This window comes from Beta vulgaris, chromosome 9, assembly GCF_026745355.1.
Source record: "Beta vulgaris subsp. vulgaris cultivar EL10 chromosome 9, EL10.2, whole genome shotgun sequence".
Lineage (NCBI taxonomy): Eukaryota > Viridiplantae > Streptophyta > Magnoliopsida > Caryophyllales > Amaranthaceae > Beta > Beta vulgaris.
This window is the reverse complement of record NC_079210.1, coordinates 3,616,534-3,639,865: the sequence shown is the minus strand read 5'-3', so window position 1 is coordinate 3,639,865 and position 23,332 is coordinate 3,616,534. Positions and strand designations below refer to the sequence as shown.

General features: G+C 33.3%; 1 protein-coding gene across 3 annotated transcripts; it reads left to right on the top strand.

The window, feature by feature from the left end:
- The first annotated feature begins 5,813 nt into the window (after positions 1–5,813).
- Positions 5,814–15,968, top strand: LOC104902723 (E3 ubiquitin-protein ligase COP1). Of its 3 annotated transcripts, none has more exons than XM_010690611.4 (13): positions 5,814–6,370; positions 6,515–6,592; positions 7,931–8,086; positions 8,199–8,549; positions 8,943–9,100; positions 9,216–9,281; positions 10,065–10,143; positions 11,420–11,575; positions 11,681–11,779; positions 14,408–14,512; positions 14,875–15,054; positions 15,233–15,343; positions 15,434–15,968. In XM_010690611.4, exons 1-13 carry the CDS (start codon positions 6,074–6,076, stop codon positions 15,602–15,604), a joined length of 2,007 nt encoding a protein of 668 aa, XP_010688913.2. In that variant the 5' UTR covers positions 5,814–6,073; the 3' UTR covers positions 15,605–15,968. The 3 variants fall into 3 exon arrangements, with proteins under 3 accessions (XP_010688913.2, XP_010688914.1, XP_010688915.1); XM_010690612.3 differs by having other exon boundaries at positions 6,227–6,370; positions 7,927–8,086; XM_010690613.4 differs by having other exon boundaries at positions 6,230–6,370; positions 6,481–6,592; positions 7,927–8,086.
- The last annotated feature ends 7,364 nt before the right edge of the window (positions 15,969–23,332 follow it).

The following is a 23,332-nucleotide window of genomic DNA, read 5'->3' as shown; positions in this document are numbered from 1 at the left end:
CTCTTGAAATTGTCACATAAATTTGTCCACGGCTGAAAACCGGCCTAGGAAAATCTAAACCAACATGAGATAGAGATTGCCTTTGGCTTTTATTAATTGTCATTGCAAAGCAAACAACCAACGAAAATTGTCTCCTTTGAAACTTGATAGGAAGTAGGAACAACCAATATGAGATAGAGATTGCCCTTGGCCTAGTTTTTTTGACCCATGCAAACTGCATGGGAAGTTTTTTGTTTTATAAATTTTAGTTTTTAAGAAATTTAACCTAAAATCATGGTAAGTTTTTCTGAAGTTTAACCTAATATCATGGTGGTGAATATTAACTTGTGATTTAAAATTTTATAATCATGCATTGAGATATTTTAAAACTCACTTATGACCCATTTATTCAACGGCTTATGTAGTTAATATTAACTTGATTATTTAACTTTTTCTACTGCTTCTTTTATTAGAGGCTCGGATAAAATCATAATTCGCACCACCACTTGCACTCAACCATACACCCGCTTTTTCTCCCACTTCTGGCAATTTCGCTCACCCTCTATCTCTCTTGCCATCTTGCACTACTAATTTTCTTGTGCAAAATCATATAGTTTAGATCACAATCTATATTAAATTGTCAAATGAGATTCTCTGTAGAAAATTACTTGAGTACTTATAGCTTGTACCCACATTACCATTGGCTCCAGTCATGCCAAAAACCACCCCCATGGTTCTATATATAGGATCGATGATTTAGAAGTTAACCACGCCTATGGTTTTAGACCCATGCTAGTTACATTTGGGTACTTTTTTGTTTTACAATTTTAAGATATTATGATATTTCTCATAAAATTATGGTGAAAATATGTAACCCGTGAATCTATGAAACTGATGATTTAAAAGTTACGAATAAAAAATAAAAACATATATATAAGTGTAAAAATGTAAATTTTAATTTGAATTTGCTTTTTATCTACTTCCCCCGTTTCAATTTAGTTGTGACACTTTCCTTATTTGGCATATTTCAATTTAGTTGTGACACTTTTTTTTTTTTACCTTAAATCAAAAATTTTAGACTGTGATTTTACAATTTTACCCTTAGTTATAACATTTAATGAAATTGATATCCTACTTAATATAACCACATTAATCCTAATGTGATTAAATGACTCCCACCAAAAATTAAACCCCCACTCACATTTTCATCTCAATCTTCATCTTCATTTCTACTGTTCAACCTCTCTAACCCCAACTCAACTTTCTCTCTCCTCAAATTAAACCCCCACCCACATTTTCATCTCAACCTTTATCTTCATTTCTACTGTTCATCTTCTCTAACCCCAATTCAACTTTATCTCTCCTCAAATCGTCACTCTCTCTCCTCAAATTAAACCCCCACCCACATTTTCATCTCAACCTTCATCTTCTTTCGATGGTTCATCATCTCTAAATCCAATTCAACTTTCTCTCTCCTCAACTCGCCACTCTTCCGAAAGTTTGCCCTGAAGAAATAGCTAAGCAGTTGAGGTTGATGACGAAAGATACGACGGCGTTTCATGATGTTATGTATCACTCTGCTATCGCTTCTCGTCTTGCCTCAGATTTCTCCGACCGTTACTGCGATGATCGGTGACCATCTGCATTTCTCTCACCTAATTCTTAGATTCTTCATTTTTAGTTTTTTTTTCCTGTAAGTTTGGTGTTTGACGTTGCTATCATGCATGAAAAATTATTTTTGTTAATTTTTTGATGATGTATTATACTTGAAGTTTATTTTATTTTTATTTTGATTATCTGATTTGCGGTTTGAATTTCTGATGGTTCGCTAATGGTTTTGATGATGGTTTCCTCCAAACTCATGTGGGTCCCTGATTTATCTATTCTCCCTTCCTTTTTACCTCTTGTGAAGTGCTCCCCCATCCCTCCTAATCACCTTCCCTTACCACTTCTTAATACCCCCATTAAAATTTTGCATAGGGAGTTGTGAAAAAAGAAAGTATCACAACTGTATTGGAATAAAAGAAGTATAATAAAGAAGTTAAAACATACTAAATATTAAGATGATATTATATCAAATGTTTCAAAATTTGACCTTGACAAAAGAAGTGAATGCAACCTTGGAGAAGGAATACAGATTATTTACATGTAATTATCAATGTCGCATTGCCGATCGCTTGTGCTTGCAAATTTTGAGAATTCCAAATTAGAACTATGATCGTCTACTTTTAGTGATTTTCACTCTGAATTATTTTAAAATATTCCAAATTATGGGACGATGAATATTCCTTCTTACATTGAATTTGGCTCGTCCGTGATCAATTATAAGACATCTTGACATTATTTATGACTAAGAAATACAAAAATTAGTCATAGTAGTAGTAACAAAAAAAAACTGCTAGACTGGTGCCTGGTGGTAGCTTGCCAAACCAGGTTGTGATCAAAAGTAAAATATATGATTTAGTTAATGTCGAAAAAGGTGTTTAGCCGCTTAGGTGAAGGACATAGATTTGCCAGACTTGATGTCAGAGATTTCTTATTTTCTCTTTTCTTTTAGTTTATTATATCTCCAAAATTATAGCTCCATATATTCTCTAGAAATATTTTCTGACATTATAGTATAAATTATTATTAACTAATATGTTCAGCCTTAATCGTCATATAACTTAAGACGTAATTTTGACTAATATAAAATCCTAGATACTAAAGGCAAGATTTCATGTACAATAATATAATTAAGACTACTACTTTATGAGATTTAGTTTATAATTATATAAGTAGAAAGTCACATTATTTTCTAATGCCTAACATAAATTAAGGCTAATTTATTGTCAATTTTGCTCCTGATTTCAAAATATTGTTATACATTATTTATGAAAATATGATAAATATGTCAAAATATCTTATAGAATGTACCCATTTAATTACACTCGCTTGTTTATACGTTATTCTATCATGACTTCAAAATTATTATTATGAGTTTACTAATGTTAACCAAATTATTTCCTTATTTCTCTCCTAATTTTTCTACAATTTCTGCCAATATATATAATTATACGAAATATATAGAATATCGAAATGTATATATATTCCAAGGAACGTATTATAAAATCTTAAATTTATGTGAAATGTATCAAAAAGTATTTAAATAAATGTTTTATATTTTAAAATCTTAAATTTATCAAAAAGTATTTATATTAAATAGTTATATCATAGATAAAATGTTGTTGATATTAAGTCGTGGGGGTCAAATATTAAGTCGTATTTATTTTTTAAAATGTTACGATAAGAAAATTATGACTTAATAGTATTAATCCATACGACTTAATATTACTCCCTCCGTATTCTTTTGTTGTTCCTATACTCCTCATTGTGAAATTTCAATATTTTGTTCCTATTTTGAATCTTTCCATATATAATTTTATGAATTAAATTTCCCATTAGTTTTAAGTTGTACACACTATTGAATAGTCATTTTTTACCTTTTTACCCCTCAAACTTTTGTCTAATTGGTTATCTAACATAGAGGAACTCAAAGAGCAATAAATGTGTTCACATTAGTTAGTAGTTACTTTACTCTTTTATCCCTCAAACGTTTTGTATCATTAGTTGTCTAACATAGAATGAAGGACTCGAATCTTTATTTTTAATTAATTTAATTTTATTTAAAATAGTGAAATCTTGCCTATCTTTTGAGTTGCGATGGTTTCTTTTCCGATTTTAAATAGGAACAAAAGAGAATGGAAGGAGTAAATAAAACTTAATAATATTCATAAATAAAACTTTCGTGCTCAATTTGCATTAATCCAAAAGCAAGGTTAGTCAGTTATGTAAGATGATAAATTTGAATGAACTAACACTATTGCGATTTCATGTACAACAATAACTTTGAGTACAATGCTTCGTTTAAAATGTTAACATTATCATTTGACAATTGAAGTTCAACCACACTCACTCTCTCCCTGTCATACTTTGCTAAACCATTAGACTCTGCTAAACCTCCCCACTTTCCTCTTCAACATCTATAGAACTCTCTAACCTAACTAACCCAAACTCCCAATAATCTAAAATCTTTCTATCTCATTCTTATTTATCCTTTTAAAAAATATTATGGAGATTTCAAGAAATAAATCAAGATTTTATTGCAATAATGGTGAAAAAATTTCGAAGACATCAAGCACAGCAAACGTGATGCTTTTGGGTTGAAGATGATGATTGCAAATTCATCATTATAATGAAAGATTTTTTTTTTTTAAAATTTCTCAATTATATACTCCAAGGATTGATTGATTTGATTATAACAAATAAAAAGAAGCTAAAAAAAGAAGTTGCCGCTTCTGCCGGTGGCATGGGGTGCCACCCAGTCTCATGTCGCTTGAGTAACTATGCTACTGGCGTTTCTCGGCTCTCCGATTGTCGGACGACCATCATCTCGCTGCAATGATGAACCGTCTTTGTTGTTCTCTATCCTGATGAAATTTTTATTGATCGAATAGCATATGGGCATTATAATATAGCAGTAAGGATTTGGTCTTTTTTATTTTTACTTTTTTGAAGAGAAGTGAAGAATCAATCTTTTCGAAAATCAAGGGATAAATCTTCAAGTTATGGAAAGTTTGAAATGAATTTGATACAATTCCTCTAATCAAGGGATAGAAAAAGGAAGAATTTTACTATAGTTGATTTGCTGTAGCAAGGAAGAATGCAGAATTTTTTTAGGCGTCAATTAAGGCAATAAATCAAATAAAAGAGGAGGCTGAAAATTTGGCCACGTGGCATATTGAAAGAGACACTGTGAAATTGAGGGTGAAGGAGAGTAGAGGAAGGGTAATAGCTTGCCACATAGGACAGAAGTTTTCTTGCTTTAATATTATATATGATTAGGAACTTTTTTGACAAGAAACTAAATTAAAACGTAATGAGTTACTAAGATTAGTGATGAATTAGTTAACAGTTACAAAGAAAAAAAAGAAAAAAAGAAGGCAAATTTCCTTAAGTTTCCACAGCAAACCCAACAACACCACCCCCTAGGCGCCCATCATCTCCCTTTCTCCTTTCTTCGACAATAAGCTTGGAGCTTGTGTCTTACCCATTGTTGCCCCAAAGACAACCTTGTTGCTGAAGGTCACAACTCACCACTCGTCTTTTTCCTTCTTCCTGACCATGTCCCCTAAAGGCCTAAATTTGGCTGTACATAGCCATGACATTTCACTCACAAATCGAGAAAAAAAATCAGAATTGTTTGTGGGTAGATCGTTTGTTGGTGGTGAATTATGGAACTTGCATTTTATTTCCATGCCTACAATAGATTTTTTTAGCAAATTTAATTCTAATTTCCCGAGTTCTTTTTCTTCTCTGTTTTCTTCCAACGGACAAAAATAAGGCTGTCTTCTCACACCTCTATTCTTTTTTGCAAAATTATGTTTTTGCCCTTGCTTTTTACATGAAATTACAAGTTTACCCTGGTATGGGCAACTACCTCCCCATACCGGGTATGGGAGTATACTTTCTCCCCTTAACATTAATAAAGACGTGTTCTTTTCACTTGAACTATTTTAAAGTCTAAATTGAACTTTATCGCACCTGATTCGACATAATCAATCCTGATTTTATATTACAATATGCTCTAACACCATTATGAAAAAAAGAAAAGAGAAATGAAGCTATAGCCTATATTCACTCCACTATAGATCCTCATTTCTCAATTGGACAAAAAATATTAGTACATACAAGATTTTATCCAAGTAGTAAAACCTTGCACATTTAAAGCATAATCCCTAAGACTTAAAGAGTTATGAGAACACTCCCAATAAAAGAGATGAAGTACAAAAGTAGTAGATACCAAAGATAGAACGTGGGCCAATTTAGTTCTCAGAAAAATGTTGTCATCTTCTCTTTTCCACAATTCTCCACATTTCACACACCACCTCACCTTCCACTCCAACACTACAAAACCCACTTGCAACCTTTAACCGCTTAATAACCACATAAATTTTCAATTTCAATTTCAATTTCTCACATCAATCACACAAAAAAAAAAAATTGCACAAAGATCATCACTTTTTGCTTCGAGGAGAGAGAAAATCAAGCAAAAATGAAGGAGAGAGAAAATTCTTCCGGCGCTTTAGTTCCGGCGGTGAAGCCTTTATCGGTATTGGCGCCGGAATCCGCCATTGCCGGCGATGAAATCGAGGTTTCTCCGACGGAAACTGATAAAGATTTAATGTGTCCGATTTGTATGCAGATGATTAAAGACGCGTTTCTTACAGCTTGTGGACATAGTTTTTGTTACATGTGTATTATTACGCATCTTCGGAATAAGAGTGATTGTCCTTGTTGTGGTCGTCATCTTACTAATAATCAACTTTACCCTAATTTTCTTCTTGATAAGGTGATTTTGATTTTTTTTTTTTGATGATTTTATGGAAGTGATTTTAAAGTGTTTTTGTTGTTTTGAGAGATTTTTCTTTGTTGTTGTTGTTGTTATTTTGGAAATTGCAGCTTATTGTTATACGGTTTATTCACGCATTTGTAGCTATTGAAGAAGGCTTCGGTTCGTCAAGTTTCGAGAAATGCATCTCCTGTTGAGCAATTTCGTCGTGCATTGTTGCAGGTCAGTTATTATTATGCTTATTTATTTTGATTTGTTTTTACAAAAAAATTTGAATGGACCTGTTCGCAATAACATAACTTATTGTGCACTGGAAAGCATATGAAATCGTCAGTTTTGCATGATACAGTCCGTTTTGTTTTAATAGTCAGTTTCTATATGATATATTATCTTTTATATATAGTTAGTTTTTGTATGATATAGTCGTTTTTTTTCCTTTGTGAGCTGTGATAGAGGCAGTTTGGGTGCACAGGAAACCGGTCCTTTCGTTGCTTTTATGGAATGCTGGTTTATGGAGGAAATTTAGTGCTAATTGTTTTGTTTTGATAGTTTATGATTATTTTGATATCTGTTTAAGTGGATGAGATATACTCGTGGAAATATGGTGGATAATTTGGATTTTTATGTTGGCATTACACCAATGTTTGAATGCAACTCTGTCACAAACTCGGAAAATTAAGAGGAGGAGCCGAAGAGGGTTGGAGAATTGAATTAAAAGGGAAGATAAAATTTGTTGGACGTTTAATTATTACTCCTACTTGGTTGCGTTACATAAGATATACAGTGGTTGTATAGAATGATAGAAATATGTCTCTCTCCTTATATAGTAGTGATTATCTGGATATTAATCTAGTAATGAATACATTGTGTACGAGCTCGTAGACATGGCTCCGATCTATGGGGTAGTGCAGAGTGATGTGGGGAGGTTGTTTTTGATGAATATTCTTGTATAACTAGGAAAAGTTAGTTTTTTTTTTTTCTGGTGCAATTTAGGAAGAAATTAGTAGTTGTGACTTGTGGTGAAAGCAATGTTGGCTGGGATAAGAGAAAAAGTAATGATTGGAAAGGGATGATCATTAGATGGGGTGAATAAATATATAAAATGATAAAGAACAGCAAGGGAAAAGGGGTAGAAAATGATCAAGGAAGTTTCAGAATAAAAGAAGGAAATAAATGTAGAATGATTGTAGGAAGATATTGAGAGCATTTAGAAAGCTTAAAGATTTAGTCTTTGTAATAGTGGACAACTAGAGTCTCTGGTGTTGTACAATTATATTGCTTGGTCTATAGTTGGGAAGATTTTATCATTTATGCAACTACCGGCTAAATGAAGGTGTAGCTTTGTATGTGTGTTTATTTTAGGTTATGGAACAACTATTGTTTTCTGATAGATACTTAGATGCCAATTAGCTTAAATTTTTGGAAATTGTTGTGTCTCATATCATATCATGGGGTAGTCTTATCTTCAGACACAGTTCTGTTCATGGCACTCATTCAGCCATTTTTTCTTTAAAGTTCTGTTTTTGTGAAATCTTATGTGTGTTTATGATTCGTAGTCAGGGTTGTGAAGTATCAGTCAAGGAGGTGGACACCCTCATGTCTCTTCTTGCAGAGAAAAAGAGAAAGATGGAGCAAGAAGAAGCAGAGAGGAATATGCAGATTTTGCTAGATTTCCTGCATTGCTTGAGGAAGCAGAAAGTTGATGAACTTAGTGAGGTGCGTGGCTTAATATACAAGTTTCAACCTTGTTGACTACTGCTTTGGTAGGTATTAGTGCTATGTCTTATCAATATGGATCATCATGTACTACATGCTCTTCATTTTCCAGATTCAAGGTGACCTTCAGTACATTAAAGAGGACATCACTGCTGTGGAGAGACATAGGATGGAATTATATCGAGCAAGGGATAGGTACTCAGTGAAACTGAGAATGCTCAGTGACGATCCTTCCCCAAAATTATGGCCTTCAACAGCTGATAGGAGTGGTGGTGGTGTATCTTCTGGTTCTCGTAGCTCACTTGGAGGGTTGGCTGCAGGAAGTTTCCAGAACAAGAAGATGGATGGAAAGGCTCAAGGCTCCCAAGGGCCTTTAAGAAAGGATGCTTTAGGTGGTTTAGACTCACAATACATTAGCCAGTCAGGTTTGGCTGTGATGAGAAAAAAAAGAATCCATGTGCAGGTTCGTAGTTATTCACGTCTTTTTGTTATATGCGGACTACTATGTAAGATAATATCTTGATTAGGAAGTAGAATTTTTCTGGTTTTCTTGGTAAGTACTACAGTGAGCAAGAGTATTTGTCTGAGTGCCTTTGGGTGTGGGCATAGGCATGTTAGGGTTTAAATTTAGCTTAGAATTGTCTGTTTTTATCCCATTTTGGTGCAATATGTGATATTATTTCCATGCAAGAGCTTGCTCACATATGGGCATATATATGCAAGAACTTGTATAGTTGTATTACTCTGCCCCTTCATGAACTTCCGATTGGTTTGGTGTTTGTTGTATGTATTATGTTCTTAAGCACAATATTGTTGTTAAGTTGCTTTTACAAGTCTTCATTTCATATGGTTACAGTTCAATGACTTGCAAGAATGTTACTTGCAAAAGCGTCGCCAATTGGGTGGCCAGCCAGTCAGACAAGATGAAAGGGATCCAACGTTTATGCAGAGAGAAGGCTATACTGCAGGTCTTGCTGAGTTTCAATCTGTACTGTCCACATTCACTCGTTACAGGTTCAAATTTTCCCTCTCTTTTCTCGACTAGCTTTTACGTCATTCAACGTGATTTTGTGGTGCTCTTGTGCCTTTTGACGTAAAAATTCACTTGTTATAATTCTATATGAAACAGTCGCTTAAGAGTTATAGCAGAACTCAAACACGGGGACCCTTTTCATTCAGCCAATATCGTATCAAGGTGAACCTTTAACCTTGTTTTTCTACTTTCTGTTAAATTTTTATTTTATCTTTTCTGGAGCCCGCTGTTGTGTGTGTGTGGGGGTGGGGGGGGGTGGTAAGAAGCAGACGATCGTTCCTTTTCTGATTGGATGTTTAAGTAATAAACGTGATACCTAATTCTTGATGGGGTGTGGGTATGATGCCTCTAAATTTTCATGTTTGTTGTACCTAGCTATGTTCGTATTGCGTTCAAAGTAGGCTACTATCCAACTTAGTATGTGTATCGATCAGTATGATTCTTAATTGTAAATGGGTCAGTGAATGGCTGGCCAAGCCTTGGAGCTTCAACTAGCACCAGGTCCTGTAACACATCGACTTGGCTAAAATGACATAAATGTCTATGGAAAAAGATCTTTTCTGTTACTTTGAGAAGGAAATCGCTGGCTTGACTGATTAACTACATTATAAAATGGACTTTCTTTCTTTGATTTTTAGCTAGCAACTTTATTATGTGACTTTGGGCTAAGTTGAAGTGACGCTGCCCATTCATTGGGTATTTGGCATGGATGTTTGATTTGAAAGGAAGTTTCCACTTTCATTGAGCATAATTGCCAGATCCTCTCGTTGAAGCTCAATATTAGCCTAGGCTAGATCCCGAAGGCTCCTCTTTACAAACCCACCCTTCTAAGAAGGAAGGAAGGGAGGGAGCAAATCGTTTAGGTGCCTGCTATGTATATGTCCCTTTGATCTATTTGGCTGGTGACTACATTGACTGATATTATAAGTGTTTCTCTTATTACAGCATAGAATTTGACCGTGATGATGAGTTATTTGCTACAGCTGGTGTTTCTCGAAGAATTAAAGTTTTCGACTTCTCCTCGGTAAGCTGACTCAAAATCTTACGGCTTCTTGTTGTCTGTGTAAGAAATTAGCGAAAACATAAATCCATTGGTAAAAGCACTTTCACAGATGCTGTCTAGGCATTTGGATATTTTATGGCAACGTCATATTTCTGAATACCGTGCACATTCTTTGGCGCCTAGCTGTAAATTTTACTTCACTTTCTCTTGAAGTTTGCAAGTTGTGAAGGGGAGGGGTTATCTATTTCTTTTGGTGGCTAGTACACAGAAATGAATTTATGCTTTAGCTGGTCCTTGTGAGCCGATTCTTCTCAGGACTCAGCACTTATGGTTGTGGATCAGAAGTTCAGTTGGAGGCACCTGCCAAACTTGTCTTTCAGATGATTGCTTTGTCTTTCAGATAATTGCTTTGTCTTATTTGTTACCGAATTGTCAGAATACAGGAAACTTTTAGCTGGGTTTACTGTAAGGATGGGTTTACTGTAAGGAGAATCAAGGGTGTATTCTCATAATCTTCATTATGACTTCTAACCTTAAGGAAGAGTGACTGGGGAAAGGAGAAAAAAAGGAGCTTTACTTGTTGAGGCCTCATTTTGTTTAAGGTTGTTGAGAACACATTGACTTTGTGTTTTTCCTTCCGTCCCATTTTATTTCCCATGGTTCCTTGTTGAGCTATCCCACTTTATTTTGCAGATATCCTTAACTTTATTTCTAGAGTAGGGCTCTCTACTTTTTTCACTTTCCTAAACTATCGTGCCAATATTGTTTCTGGCAAATAATATGGGACAAACGGAGTAATCGATTATACTAAATGAAGTGCTTATATGAGTATCACAACAGTGAGAATCAGGAAATGGAGCATTGCTTGGTGCTTCCAACTCCCCTAGGAGCATGATTGTATATTTGCTTTTTTTTTTTTTTTCTGTTGATGGAAGGGGAGTGTTTTTGTATTTTACCTTATCAATATAAAATCAAATTATAGTGAAAAATCTTCTTCCTTCTTTCATTCAACTTATGGCCAGTCTGATACCTTCATAAATGGTTCAGACTTTTGTTCTTTCTTTGTCTGGTATAAACTTGATTGATCTTTCAACTCTAGGATTTCATATTAGTTTTCAGTCACTTCTAAATTGTTTTGTGCATTTATCTATCTTGTGCATGTACAATGGGTGCATTCTTCTGGGTTAAATGACTTAAATTCAAAGTTCTCCTACACAATGCTATTATCTCTGTTAAGATTTAGGATTTAAGAACAACTGGCTGGTTTGCATTACATTGGTTCTCCTTTGCTTTCCAGGTTGTGAATGAACCTGCTGATGCACACTGTCCGGTTGTTGAGATATCAACTTTGTCCAAACTCAGTTGTTTGAGCTGGAACAAGTTTACTAAGAATCAAATAGCTAGTAGTGATTATGAGGGAATAGTTACTGTATGGGATGTGACAACGCGCCAGGTAACAAATTAATAGTTGATAGATATTGTAATTTGCTTTCTATTTTAAGATACTTGTTTTTTCCTATGATTTTTGTACATTTCTTTCTGTTTCACCATTCTGCAGAGTGTGATGGAGTATGAAGAGCATGAAAAACGGGCATGGAGTGTCGATTTCTCGTGCACAGAACCTTCAATGCTTGTATCTGGCAGTGATGACTGTAAGGTATTTGATCTGTCATTGAGAAGCTTCTGATGCTTAATCTTATATCACATCTAATCTCATAAGATAGTGATCCGAGGTCTGAACAATATGGTAGCATGATCAATTGTCCTTGTTAGTTCTGTTGTGTGCATATGGTGGTACTTCTGTTGTGTGCTTGGGTATTGTGGGCGAAATTGGAGAATGAGGTTGAATCCATTGCCTTTATATGGTGGCGTTGTTGAATAATAAATGGTCCAAATGGAAGTGGAGAAACAATAAGCCAGTAGTTGAGTTTGGTTAGGTCGAGAACTGTTCAAGGTCACCCTTTCTTTCCATTAATGTTATGGCGAATGTTGGTCCTATTGTAGTTTGTTATGTTTCTTGACAATGATTGTCTTAGAAACCTGGTTTTATCATTTAAGGGTAAAGCAACTAGGGAATATATTCAGTATAAATTTTGTCTCAGGTAATACAGATTTACTTTTCGTTGAGGCAATCCTCTGTTCATGTGCCAGTTGCTTTTCAGAACCATTATCAGGAGTTAAAAGTGGAGCTCCTCACCCTTTTGGCATTATCACTCTAATTGTAGGACTTTGGAAAAATATGATTGAGTAAAGCCAGTCTTGAGAAATGGTAATCTCACTTGCTATGCAACTGAAGTACGGTTTAGTTCTCTTCAATACTTTATGTTCTTGAGCAACTTAAGAAGGATGAAGTAAATGATGTACTTTCTAATTTTCTATTGTGTGGCCTTCACTTTGGCATTGATACTCCTTGTGTTTGTTCTTTTCTGCTTTTTTTACTTGAAGACCCCACTTTGATCAGGTATAACCCTACCAGCAGGTCTTTTGACTTTCCATATCAATTGACATAGCTGAAGCATGATAGTAATTAGTAAGAAGGTTAGTCTCCCTTTCTTCCATGAGATCTCCTTAGAATCTATATGGGACCAGATCTTGTGAGAATTAGAAGTCACCTTTGAGATCTAGTTGCATGTAATTTTGAGTTACAAGTGGATATTATGAGATAATAATATGGACACAAAAGACCTAAATAACATTTTAAAAGGTAGATCTTTAAGGCGTGACTTTAGAGGTTTTGCAGTGCGCAAACAACAAGAGAAGGGTTAAGTATTCGCTTGGAAATACTTGAAAAAAAATCCATTAAGCATGAGTTCAACACAATAATCAATATTCAACTCTCCTCGTAATAAAGTATACAAGTCCCCTTGTATAGGGTTGTTTGACTAACATAAACCCTAAAACAAATAGAACTTTAAAAACAATAAACTCCTAATAAAATAATATATCGATGGCAAAGTGACAAAAAAACCAAAATTTCTTATAGTACGATGAAACAAGCTAATTATATTTTAATTATCTTTAAATACATAGATACCTTATGATCTTAACTAAACAAATATAATGTCAACTCACTGAACCACTAAATCTTGGGATCCACTCCAGCCTGTGTAAGAGTTCAAATACTTCTTGACGGCTAATTGGTTTCATCTGGTCACATTGGCCAAGTTGCGTCCATCTTGTTTCTGTGAGCGAGAAACTCTGTTCCGTGTTTGTTAACCATTGCTGATTCTGAACAAGTCTATGGAAATACTTCCTCCTGTTTTTATTAGTTTACCTACTTCTTTGGATACATAGTTATAGGAGAAATAGGTATGTGGGTCATAGTCTCATAGAATGGAAAATAAAGTATTAATGTATTGCATACTATATTGAAGTTAATGTTGTGGGCCAAGAGAGTAGAGTGAGAAAAACTTTATTGTAAAATAATAATATAAAATTAGTAGGACCATTTCAAAAACAGAAAAAATTGGGTAAACTAATAAATGACAACCCAAAAAGAAAAGTGGGTAAACTAATAAAAATCGGAGGGAGTATCAGTTAGTCCATAAAAAAAGACCAATTATAAACTTTTATTTGTAGGATAATCCAAACCCATATGTAAAAGTCAGGTAAGATTGTTAACAATCTAAATGGAACCTTTGCTCCCTTATCACACTGTTTGGACTTGGTGCTGTTGTGTAGAATGGTAATGGAGACCATCTATGACTCCAGATACTTGTGCAAGATTTTTTAAACTATGTTGCCTGCAATCATGCATTTGGAGACAGCCAATCTTGCTCTATCTATCATCGAATGCCATATGGAGATTTGTTTACGCATGATCTATAACATTCTTAAGATTATGAAAAATTGATCTGTTGTTGAATGCCATATGGAAAGAAGTAATATGCAGCAAATCCAAAGATATGAAAGCAGAACATTCTCATGTTCTACGTCTTTCAAAAAAAATAAAAAAGTTCCATGTGTCTATTATGTCTAGTCATACCTGCATCATCCCATTCATCTTCTTAGGCTCTTTCTATGCCTTTGTTTTTACGTGTTATATCTGAGGAATGCAAATGCATTGGTAGTTGGAGAAGAAATTGAGCAGAATTCTTATATTGGGTGAAACTTCATTTATTAAAGATAAGAATCTGAACAATCTGCTCAGTTCTCTCTCTCAAATCTGAAGACACTTGGATAATTACTTGCTAACCAATAATATATCATCTCACTTTAATGAAGCTCTTGTATGCATGAAGAGTTCAAATTTTATTAATTGTAGCTCATGAATTCTGTTTGGCAGGTAAAAGTGTGGTGTACAAAGCAGGAAGCTAGCGTGCTTAACATTGACATGAAGGCAAATATATGTTGTGTCAAGTACAATCCAGGATCTAGCTATCATATTGCGGTATGCACTGTTCAAGCATGATTACTTCCTCTCAAACTTTACCCTAATATGTTTGTTGTTACCTTGCCTTTGCCTTTCTCCTTTGTTTTTTGGGTAGTTAAATTTTACCTTGATTCTTGGGTGCATCTAGTTATTTTCTTTGAGTCTTGAGCAGAAGGCTTAATAAAGCTGTGAGTTGATGTTGCTGACTTGAACTCTCTTCCTGTATTCTGCATTAACATCACCCCTCACTATCCAATGTGCACATCTAGTTGATAAAGTTTGTTTTCTTTATTGCGATTGATTCTTGTAATCAGTCACTGTTTTTGTTATGCTGGACATAGTCCCCTATTCTTAGATAATGGAACGATTTTATTGTGCAGGTTGGTTCTGCTGACCATCATATTCATTATTATGATTTGAGAAATATAAGCCAGCCAGTTCATGTCTTTGGTGGGCATAAGAAAGCTGTTTCATATGTCAAATTCTTATCAACTTATGAGCTTGCTTCAGCATCAACAGACAGCACATTGAGGCTGTGGGATGTGAAAGAAAGCTTACCAGTGAGTTCTTGCAATTTTTAATTTGTTATGGCCTGGTGAAATAAGAGCCAAAGAACAAGAGATTGGAGAAGGAAAAAAGAAATTTTGAATTGTGATTGATATCATGCTTTCCTTGACAATTAATGTTTATATATGAAGATTTTATTTTGTCTTAAAATTTGCCATTGAATTTTTGCAGGTTCGTACATTTAGGGGCCATACTAACGAGAAGAACTTCGTAGGACTTTCTGTAAACAGTGAATACATTGCCTGCGGTAGTGAAACTAACGAAGTATTTGTATATCACAAGGTCAGTATTTATAGATACATTTGCCATCTTTTTATGAACAATTTGAGCATGTCAGCTAATTGAAGTAACATAAAATTACATTGATTATAGGAAATTTCTAGACCGGTAACATGTCATAAATTTGGATCACCGGATGTTGAAGACGCGGATGAAGATGCTGGAGCCTATTTTATCAGTGCTGTATGCTGGAAGAGTGATAGTCCTACATTGTTAACTGCCAATAGTCAAGGAACAATAAAGGTGCTAGTGCTTGCTGCTTAAAGTGAACCTCAGTTGATTATTGTAGGAATGAAAATTTGATCAATGCTTCAATTATTCATAGATTCTCCCCCTTTTTATTGCTCATTTCTGTATATATCATGTCCTTGGTGATATGTCATAACAAGGTCTCCGTATCTGTTATGTTCTGTAAAGTTATCATCTCCTAGTAGAGTGATGCAGACTTTGTGGCTCGGATAATGTAACGCTCCAGCCACTTGCCGGATGGATCTAATTTCAATTGTTATGATCACACATATATCAACAGTTTGAAACAAACTTTACAAGAAACTACTTTTTGGCTAATTCGGCCTGAATAATGTCAATCTCTCTATGCACAAGTGTAGAAATGAAGTTCGTATGTTTATTCGGCCAGTGTATACTTAAGAAATCAGGTTCATTGTTCTTTTAAAGCATAGGTGTATGTCTGTATTTTTTTTTTATTTTTTTTTATTTTTTTGATTAGGAAATTAAGTCAGCCCAAGGGCTAACCCTTACAAGGCTACTAGCTTGTAGGAAACACTAACACATTGGCTGGTAAGGCATGCATAGCATGCTAAGGAGATACCCCAGCAAGGCCAGCATAGTGCTGGGGTAAGGATCGAACCCCTCTGCATAGCATAGTGCTGTATGATACACCTTTGTACTATTACATGGCACCTTAGTGAGTTATGTGAAACAATTGCTGACAAAGGAATATATCATCATCTTTAGCTAATAGTGGTGATATGTTTGTTTCCTCATACAATATTTTTGACCTAATATACAAAGTTATGATTTTTGATTCCAACATTTGTTGATTATACTTGAAATATGTTATAAATGAAAATATCTTCGTACCAATTATGATTTTATGAACTAAGATTCCTCGACTGCAACTTGCTTATGATAATTGAGAGTCAAACTACTAATGATAGAAAGGAATTGTGTTTGTACATAAATCGTTGAGGGTAGTTCTAGATCTCATCCAAAATCTAATATCGTAGGGGCTTTATTGAAATCGTCGAATTTCGGAATATGGTAAAGTTGTTCTTGGGTGGAGACCTAACGTGAAGTTCAGCTTCACTATATTGGTGAGGTGAATACGCAGAGTTGAAGTATAAATATTTTCTTTCTTGGCGGTGCTTAGAGAGAGAAAGACTAAGATTTGCTTTTATGGCCTACAAAAGTTCTAAAAAGGAAATTTTTTTCCATGATGCAAATGCCAATACTTTCCATAAACAGTCACACATAAAAGGAGTCACATTGGGACCCTAGAATTTACTGATTTTTTCTTGCTTTCTTCTACTTCCTCTTTTTTGTTTTGAATATTTCATTGTAACTGATATAATATGGAACTGTTCTTAGCCATCCAAGAGAAGATAAAGAGCCAAAAAAGAAACAGTACACTGTGATTTGGTTAAACAATAGTATTAATTACTATCTCCGTTTTCTATTATTTACAACGATTAGACATTTTACCTCTCTATTTCATGTTAAATCGTTGCACATAATAAAAAAACGGAGGTAGTATTTAATATCAATTGTTGTCACTAATTAGGATGAATACTTTGTGTTTTTTAATGCTGTAAGATATTGAACAAGTAATAATCATTTCACTCACATCACCACCAATCATTATTATTTCCACTTAAAGCATTGGTTACAGCCAGGATAACTTTAGAAGTTTAAGTCATCTTCTCTCAAGTACTCATTCTAGTTGCAGTGTGCATAAGATTTGCATTCAAATAAACTAAGAATACTGAATACATTTTTATGTAGTTTCACAAAGTAGTGAAATAATAGTAAGAATAAATAGATGTAGTAGTACCTTGTAACAGTGGGTAGGGCAAACCGAAACCCTAACTTTTCAATATCACAGATTATGCAGTAGTATATTTTTGTGCCATGACCTTACCCTAAAAATTACATGAGATTCTATAAATAAGGAATTAACACAAAAACATCTTCATAGAGTACTTCTTGAAAAAAAAAAAAAAATCTCAAAAACATCACTAAGCTACTCAAATATGCAAGAAAAAAGAACTATATATACAAACAAAAACGTTAAAAGCTCAAGAGGGATAGACACGGAAGGAGGATATTCATGAATAGAGAGTGAGAGGCTTTGACTTTTAGCCTTTGAAAGAGCATAGAGAGCTGGTAGACTGACACCCCCACGTCCATGGACTTGCAAGGTCAAGAAAAGTCAAGTGATGTTCGTGGAGTTAGAAACGGAAAAGATATGATGTAAGAAGAACAAGCTCAGGAGAGATATCGCCAAAACCATTTTCATGGAAAATATATATGGTGATGGATGATAATCATAATAAGAGTGACAAAACAATAAAATTTGATGATGATGATGAGGAGGAGAAGTTTTTTGGCTCTAAGGGAAGAGCCTGGACCTGATGAGAGAGGAGGCATGATAAGATTATTTTGTATTTTTGAAAGAAAAAGAGAGGAATTTGTGAGAGAGAAAGGAAAGAAAGATGAAAAGAGAGAAAATAAAGTGTGAGGGACCAAAGATGTATGGGTTGAAAGGCAATATTTATGCAGAGAAGTGAGAAGAAGCAGTAGAGTGAGAAATAATAAAGGGTCAGAGTATAATTGGGTCTGTATTAGAGAGAATAGAGGGGAGGTGTTGATAAGTCATATTCCAATGCAGGGGGGACATTGTGGATGATGAGAGTTTGTTTTCTTGGACTTTGAGATAATAATAGTATTCATGGATTTGTGAGGCAAAAAGAGAGTTGGAAAACAAAAAGTTTATTTTTGTGACAATTATATACTTATTCTCTGTCTTCTTTCTTTCTTTCTTTCTTTCTAATATCCTCATCTTTATTCCTATTGGTTATAAAGAGTACAACATATACTCATATTTATATTTAAATAAACATTATTATATATTTTAAGGATAATTTATGATAATCATTGTAAAATAATAATAATAAGTCCCAAAATTTGATATTCTTTTTGAAATTTAATCACAGTTATCATGTTTACAATAAACTAAAACATTATTAAGTACATTCATCACACACTCGAGTATATACTCATATGCTCATTTGAAACTTTCTCTTTTTTTTTTTTGCATATTTTGCTCATTTGAAGAATTTCGTCAAATGAGTAATGAGAAAGAAAAATAACATTAGTGTACTATACTTATGATATACTCGAGTGTATGATAAAAGTTGTGAACGTGTTTGAACCGTTTTTTGTGTGGCTAATCATAGTTGGACTTTGGTGGTCAACTTTTAGATGATCTATAAAGAATCATCCTTGGGTTTTATAGGGTTTGATTGTTAATGGTTTTCTTTAATTGATTTCAATGGGATTAATTCTTTAAATTTTGTAATTGAAATTAATTAAATTAACTATATCCGATCCTTATGGATACATTAAGTAAGATTGGTTGATCCCTTGAGAAAAATAAAAAATCTCATATAATCACGTCTTATACTAATTTATGCCTTTATGATATTAAAGGGGACTTGTTTTTCTAAACGGATCAAATATAACAGAAGTGACCTCTTTAAGGTAAAAGGTGATCAACCTCTTAAATTTTTTTTAAAAAAGGACCCTTTAGTGTCCTTAACTTAAAAAATTGACCAAACCTTATTATTAGACAAGTACTACTCGATTTTTTATAGTAAGTTATGTAAAAGTGACAATTCCTTAAGAAAAAGGGTTATTTAAGCATTCTTTCTTGAGAAAGGATAGATATCTAACTATTACATTTCTAAATATGAATAGGAGTCCCACTTCAAGTAAAATTACAAAAAATTCCCACAAACTCATATTCCAAAAATTCAGATGTGTAACCGTTAGACTTATAACATTTTTCTTCTTACCTCCCAGTAAAAAGGAAAGAATAAATCGATTAAAATTACAGTTTTTTTAAATAGAAAAACCTTTAAAAAGTAATTTATAGTTTGTGGATTTTGTGCTTGTGAAGTATATTTTAAATGATAATATTGGAATAGAGGTGTGAAGGTGTTAGAGATATGAGATATAGGAAAATATATGTATGATATATTTTCCATATTGATATTATTAAGAGAATAATATACTTATTGATATATTCATATTGATATAAGTACATAATCATAGATTATTTACCATGGAAAATATATCATACATATATTTTCCGATATCTCATATCTCTAACAGAAGCATTCATCAATAAATTCACTATTGAAATCCTACAAAAAAAAAAGTAATTTATGTCTTTGAGAGTAAGTCATTTTTGTTGACACCCTCTCCATATAGAAATCCAGGATTCCTTTAGTAATGGAAGTTGAATAAAAATGTCACTTGTGTTGCATGCATTAGGATAACGAGAAACCACTTAATTAGTCGATTTCAGTGGTTCAAATTGCATCACATGGGAGACGCCAACTAGATGATTATGTATATTAATCATTCATTCAACTCTAAATATTGGAATAAGGTTGAGAGATGAGAAAGAAGATCAAGTTGGTGAAGGTCAAAGATGACTTGGATGGAAGGCGTCAAAAATAATACTTCTTCCGTTCTATAATAAGTGAAACACATATTTAAAAAAGCTCTCACATAAAAGAGAGAAATGTTTCACTTATTATGGAATGGAGGGATATGTAAACACGAGTTCGTAGTAGCATGTAACACTTGATAGAAGAGACTAAAGACGATGGATATAAATGAATATAATGACCAACAAAGATTAGATCTTGACTCATATAACCGACCCTAGCTATATAAATGGAATTAGGGCTATGACATTATAATTAATGTACTTTATGTTAAGTAAGAAATTACAAAAACTGTTTATAGACATAAAGCATGAAAATTATAGTAGTACATAATTTGCATGCAATTCAGAAAACCTTGGGAGTAGAATAATGGAGATGACTCAAGTAGATGTTTACTTACAAAAAAGGTTGTGGTCCAAACTTGTATACTCCATAATGTGCTGAATTTGGAGTTAGAAAGCTTCGTGGATGCATCATTAGAAAAGGATGGCCATGCCCTAACATTTATTGCTTGGACCCATTTTCTTTAATTTTTTTTTCCCGTACGTCCTTCTTGGGTGCAAGATTATTGTAGCTACAGGGAGCTAAAGCTAAGCTTATACTCACTGTTCTTTTTTTGATTGTTTACATTTTTGGTAAATATTACTTCTATATAGATATACATATCTATATTCTATAAAATATTAAGAGAGATATGGAGTGAGATTTTTTCAATAAGAAGGCCAGGTATTGTCTAGGTTTTTCTCTACAAAAATTGTCTTATGAAGTTCTAAAAATACATGAATAATCTATTTTCTCTACTACTAACATATATGCAATATATATACATCTCTATTATATAAGGGAGGGGGGTATAATGTCATCCCTTATAAATTTACATAATTGTCCATTAGTAAATCAACTACATATTTAAAAAAAAAGGAATAAAACAAAGTCAAACTCAAATATAGCACTAAAAAATTAACATAAGTGTTGAAGGCAATCAAGTTATAATTGAGCCACAGAATAAGAAAAATTGACTATAAGATTTAGTAAATTTCTGCTGAAAAAAAGTAAAAATAAAGAAATATTACATTAATTAATCAAATATATATCTTATCAATCAATCCACAAACACAATAAAGTATTGCATCAAAATGAAAAATTCAATCAATTAACAAAGTGAAATGATTTATCTAACACAAAATTATGTTAATACAACATAAGAAATCCTAAATATTTCTTAAAAAAAAAAAGAAATCCTAAATAAATCTACTTAACATTATTTTATTGTTCATCAAGTTTAATTAAAAAAATCTAAAATACAGAATAAGTAAACAGAAAAATTAATAGAAGGAGGGTTAAGTGATAATACAAAATTTAGCATAAAATGTCTCATATGTTTAAATTTTAACCCCTATTTATGCCCAAAGAGGCTAGAACTTATGTTTTAAAAAATAAGGCACGCATCACGTGCATAATTCGCTAGTTCCTATTGAAATAAACACTTGTATATAGATGGTCAAAATTTGTATTTTGAAATACTAGTAGTAAATAGATTATAAATTATTTACATATTTATGATTACGACGACTATTGTAAAAACTTAAAGAAAACGCTTGCTGGTTTTTAGTGTCCTCAAAGATTGTTCAAAGTTGATTGAATTTGAGCACTCTAGACAATTTGGTTGTTTTTGGTGAAAAATTCAATGCGGTTGTAATCGATGGAGGTGTTTTTTGAAGTTAAGTGTGAAGATTAAAGGTTTATGGTATTCAGTCTTTGTCCCTACTTTAGGTAGTGATAATCCTTGGAAATTTTTTTTCCGTGTTTTTTTCATGTTGCACAAGAGGAATTGAAGGTTTTTGTTATTGATGGTGACCGCCATAATGCCTATTTGGATTCTTTTTCTATTCTTCGGCACAACATTTCCCATCTTTCTCATGTTAGTGAGCTCAAAGTAGAAGTGGATGCTCTGCCATCTTAGAAAATATGTAAATTGTTTCTAGTCATCCTAATTAGAGATCGAGATTCATCATGTTAAGGAACCTAGTATCTTGAACTGTGTCCCTTTAGAGAGCACTGGTTATGAAGGAGAAGATGTCGCCAAATTCGGAGAGGTTAAGTGTTGATTTGAGTGCCATTGCACGTGCTCTTTCATTTGCAAATGAGATGTGCATCAAAGGAGGAAGTTCAGTTTGTGCTGATGTAAATGAGGGTTGTCAATGAGCTTTTAGTTTTGTCGCCTAATTCAATTATGAGCAATGTTGTGCCAAGTCTTCTTTTCAAAGGCTAGCAAAGAAAAATCAATGTCAGTTACTTAATCATTTTGGATTTCAACCATAATATGAAGAAGAAATTGGGGTTCAAGTATCAATGAGGCGGTGTAGTGTGGGTTATCCCAATGGTTAATTTGGTGTCTTTGATTCAAAATCGTCTTAATTAAAGAGTTCATGAGTTCTTTTGTTATTTTATTTGATGTTGTCTTAGTTTGCTGTTTTTCAGTTGGTAAGCTTGGGCGTTTCTTATTTCTTTGATGTGGTTGTTGTATTGTTTCTTGCTCGTTTTAGTGGTGATTTTGTTGAGGGGTCTTTGATGTGTTTGGAGCGTTTTGGTTTTGGCGTTTTTTGTATTTGTCTTTCAAGGTGTTGTAGTCTTGGCACTTTAATGTATGCCTTTAAATCCATTATGAGTTTTAACGAAATGAAGTAAATTATTAAAAAAAATGTTATATATGGTTTTTTTTATAAACTAAATCATTATAAAGGGGCCTTACACAATGATATATCTGCTGATGTAATATGCTATATATACCTATTTAATAACTATCATCTTCAATAGGTTGTAAGGAAAACTTGAAATAATTACCCCTGTCAAAGATGACTCTTGCATGTTTGTACTTAGATCTAAGATATTCTTGTACATATGACATATTGCTATCTTGATATTTGATAATCGCTTCCGCATGCATAGTCCTTGCACTTTTGCTGCATATGATTTGGAGTAAGCAAACTAGTTAATTTCATATAGGCTATACTCGTCTAATACAATTTTTGTCAATTACGTTGCTGCTCTCCCTAAAAACAAACAAGGGAAAAAAATTTGTTAGGCCATTGGAAAAAATAACTATGCGAAGATTAGAGGACGCTACTGTATGTCTCTACTGTATGAGTAATAGTAGTTGTTTGTTTACGGTTTCTACCACGTACGATCGTTCATTTAGTCAATGTCTAAAGAAAAGATTTAATCATTATAATATTGG

Excerpts from the sequence above, each read along its gene's own strand:
- LOC104902723 (XM_010690611.4), top strand. The coding sequence starts at position 6,074 with ATGAAGGAGAGAGAAAATTCTTCCGGCGCTTTAGTTCCGGCGGTGAAG. Across the intron at positions 8,087-8,198 it reads AAGTTGATGAACTTAGTGAG|ATTCAAGGTGACCTTCAGTA; the intron begins GTGCGTGGCTTA and ends TTCATTTTCCAG. Across the intron at positions 8,550-8,942 it reads AAAAAAGAATCCATGTGCAG|TTCAATGACTTGCAAGAATG; the intron begins GTTCGTAGTTAT and ends ATATGGTTACAG.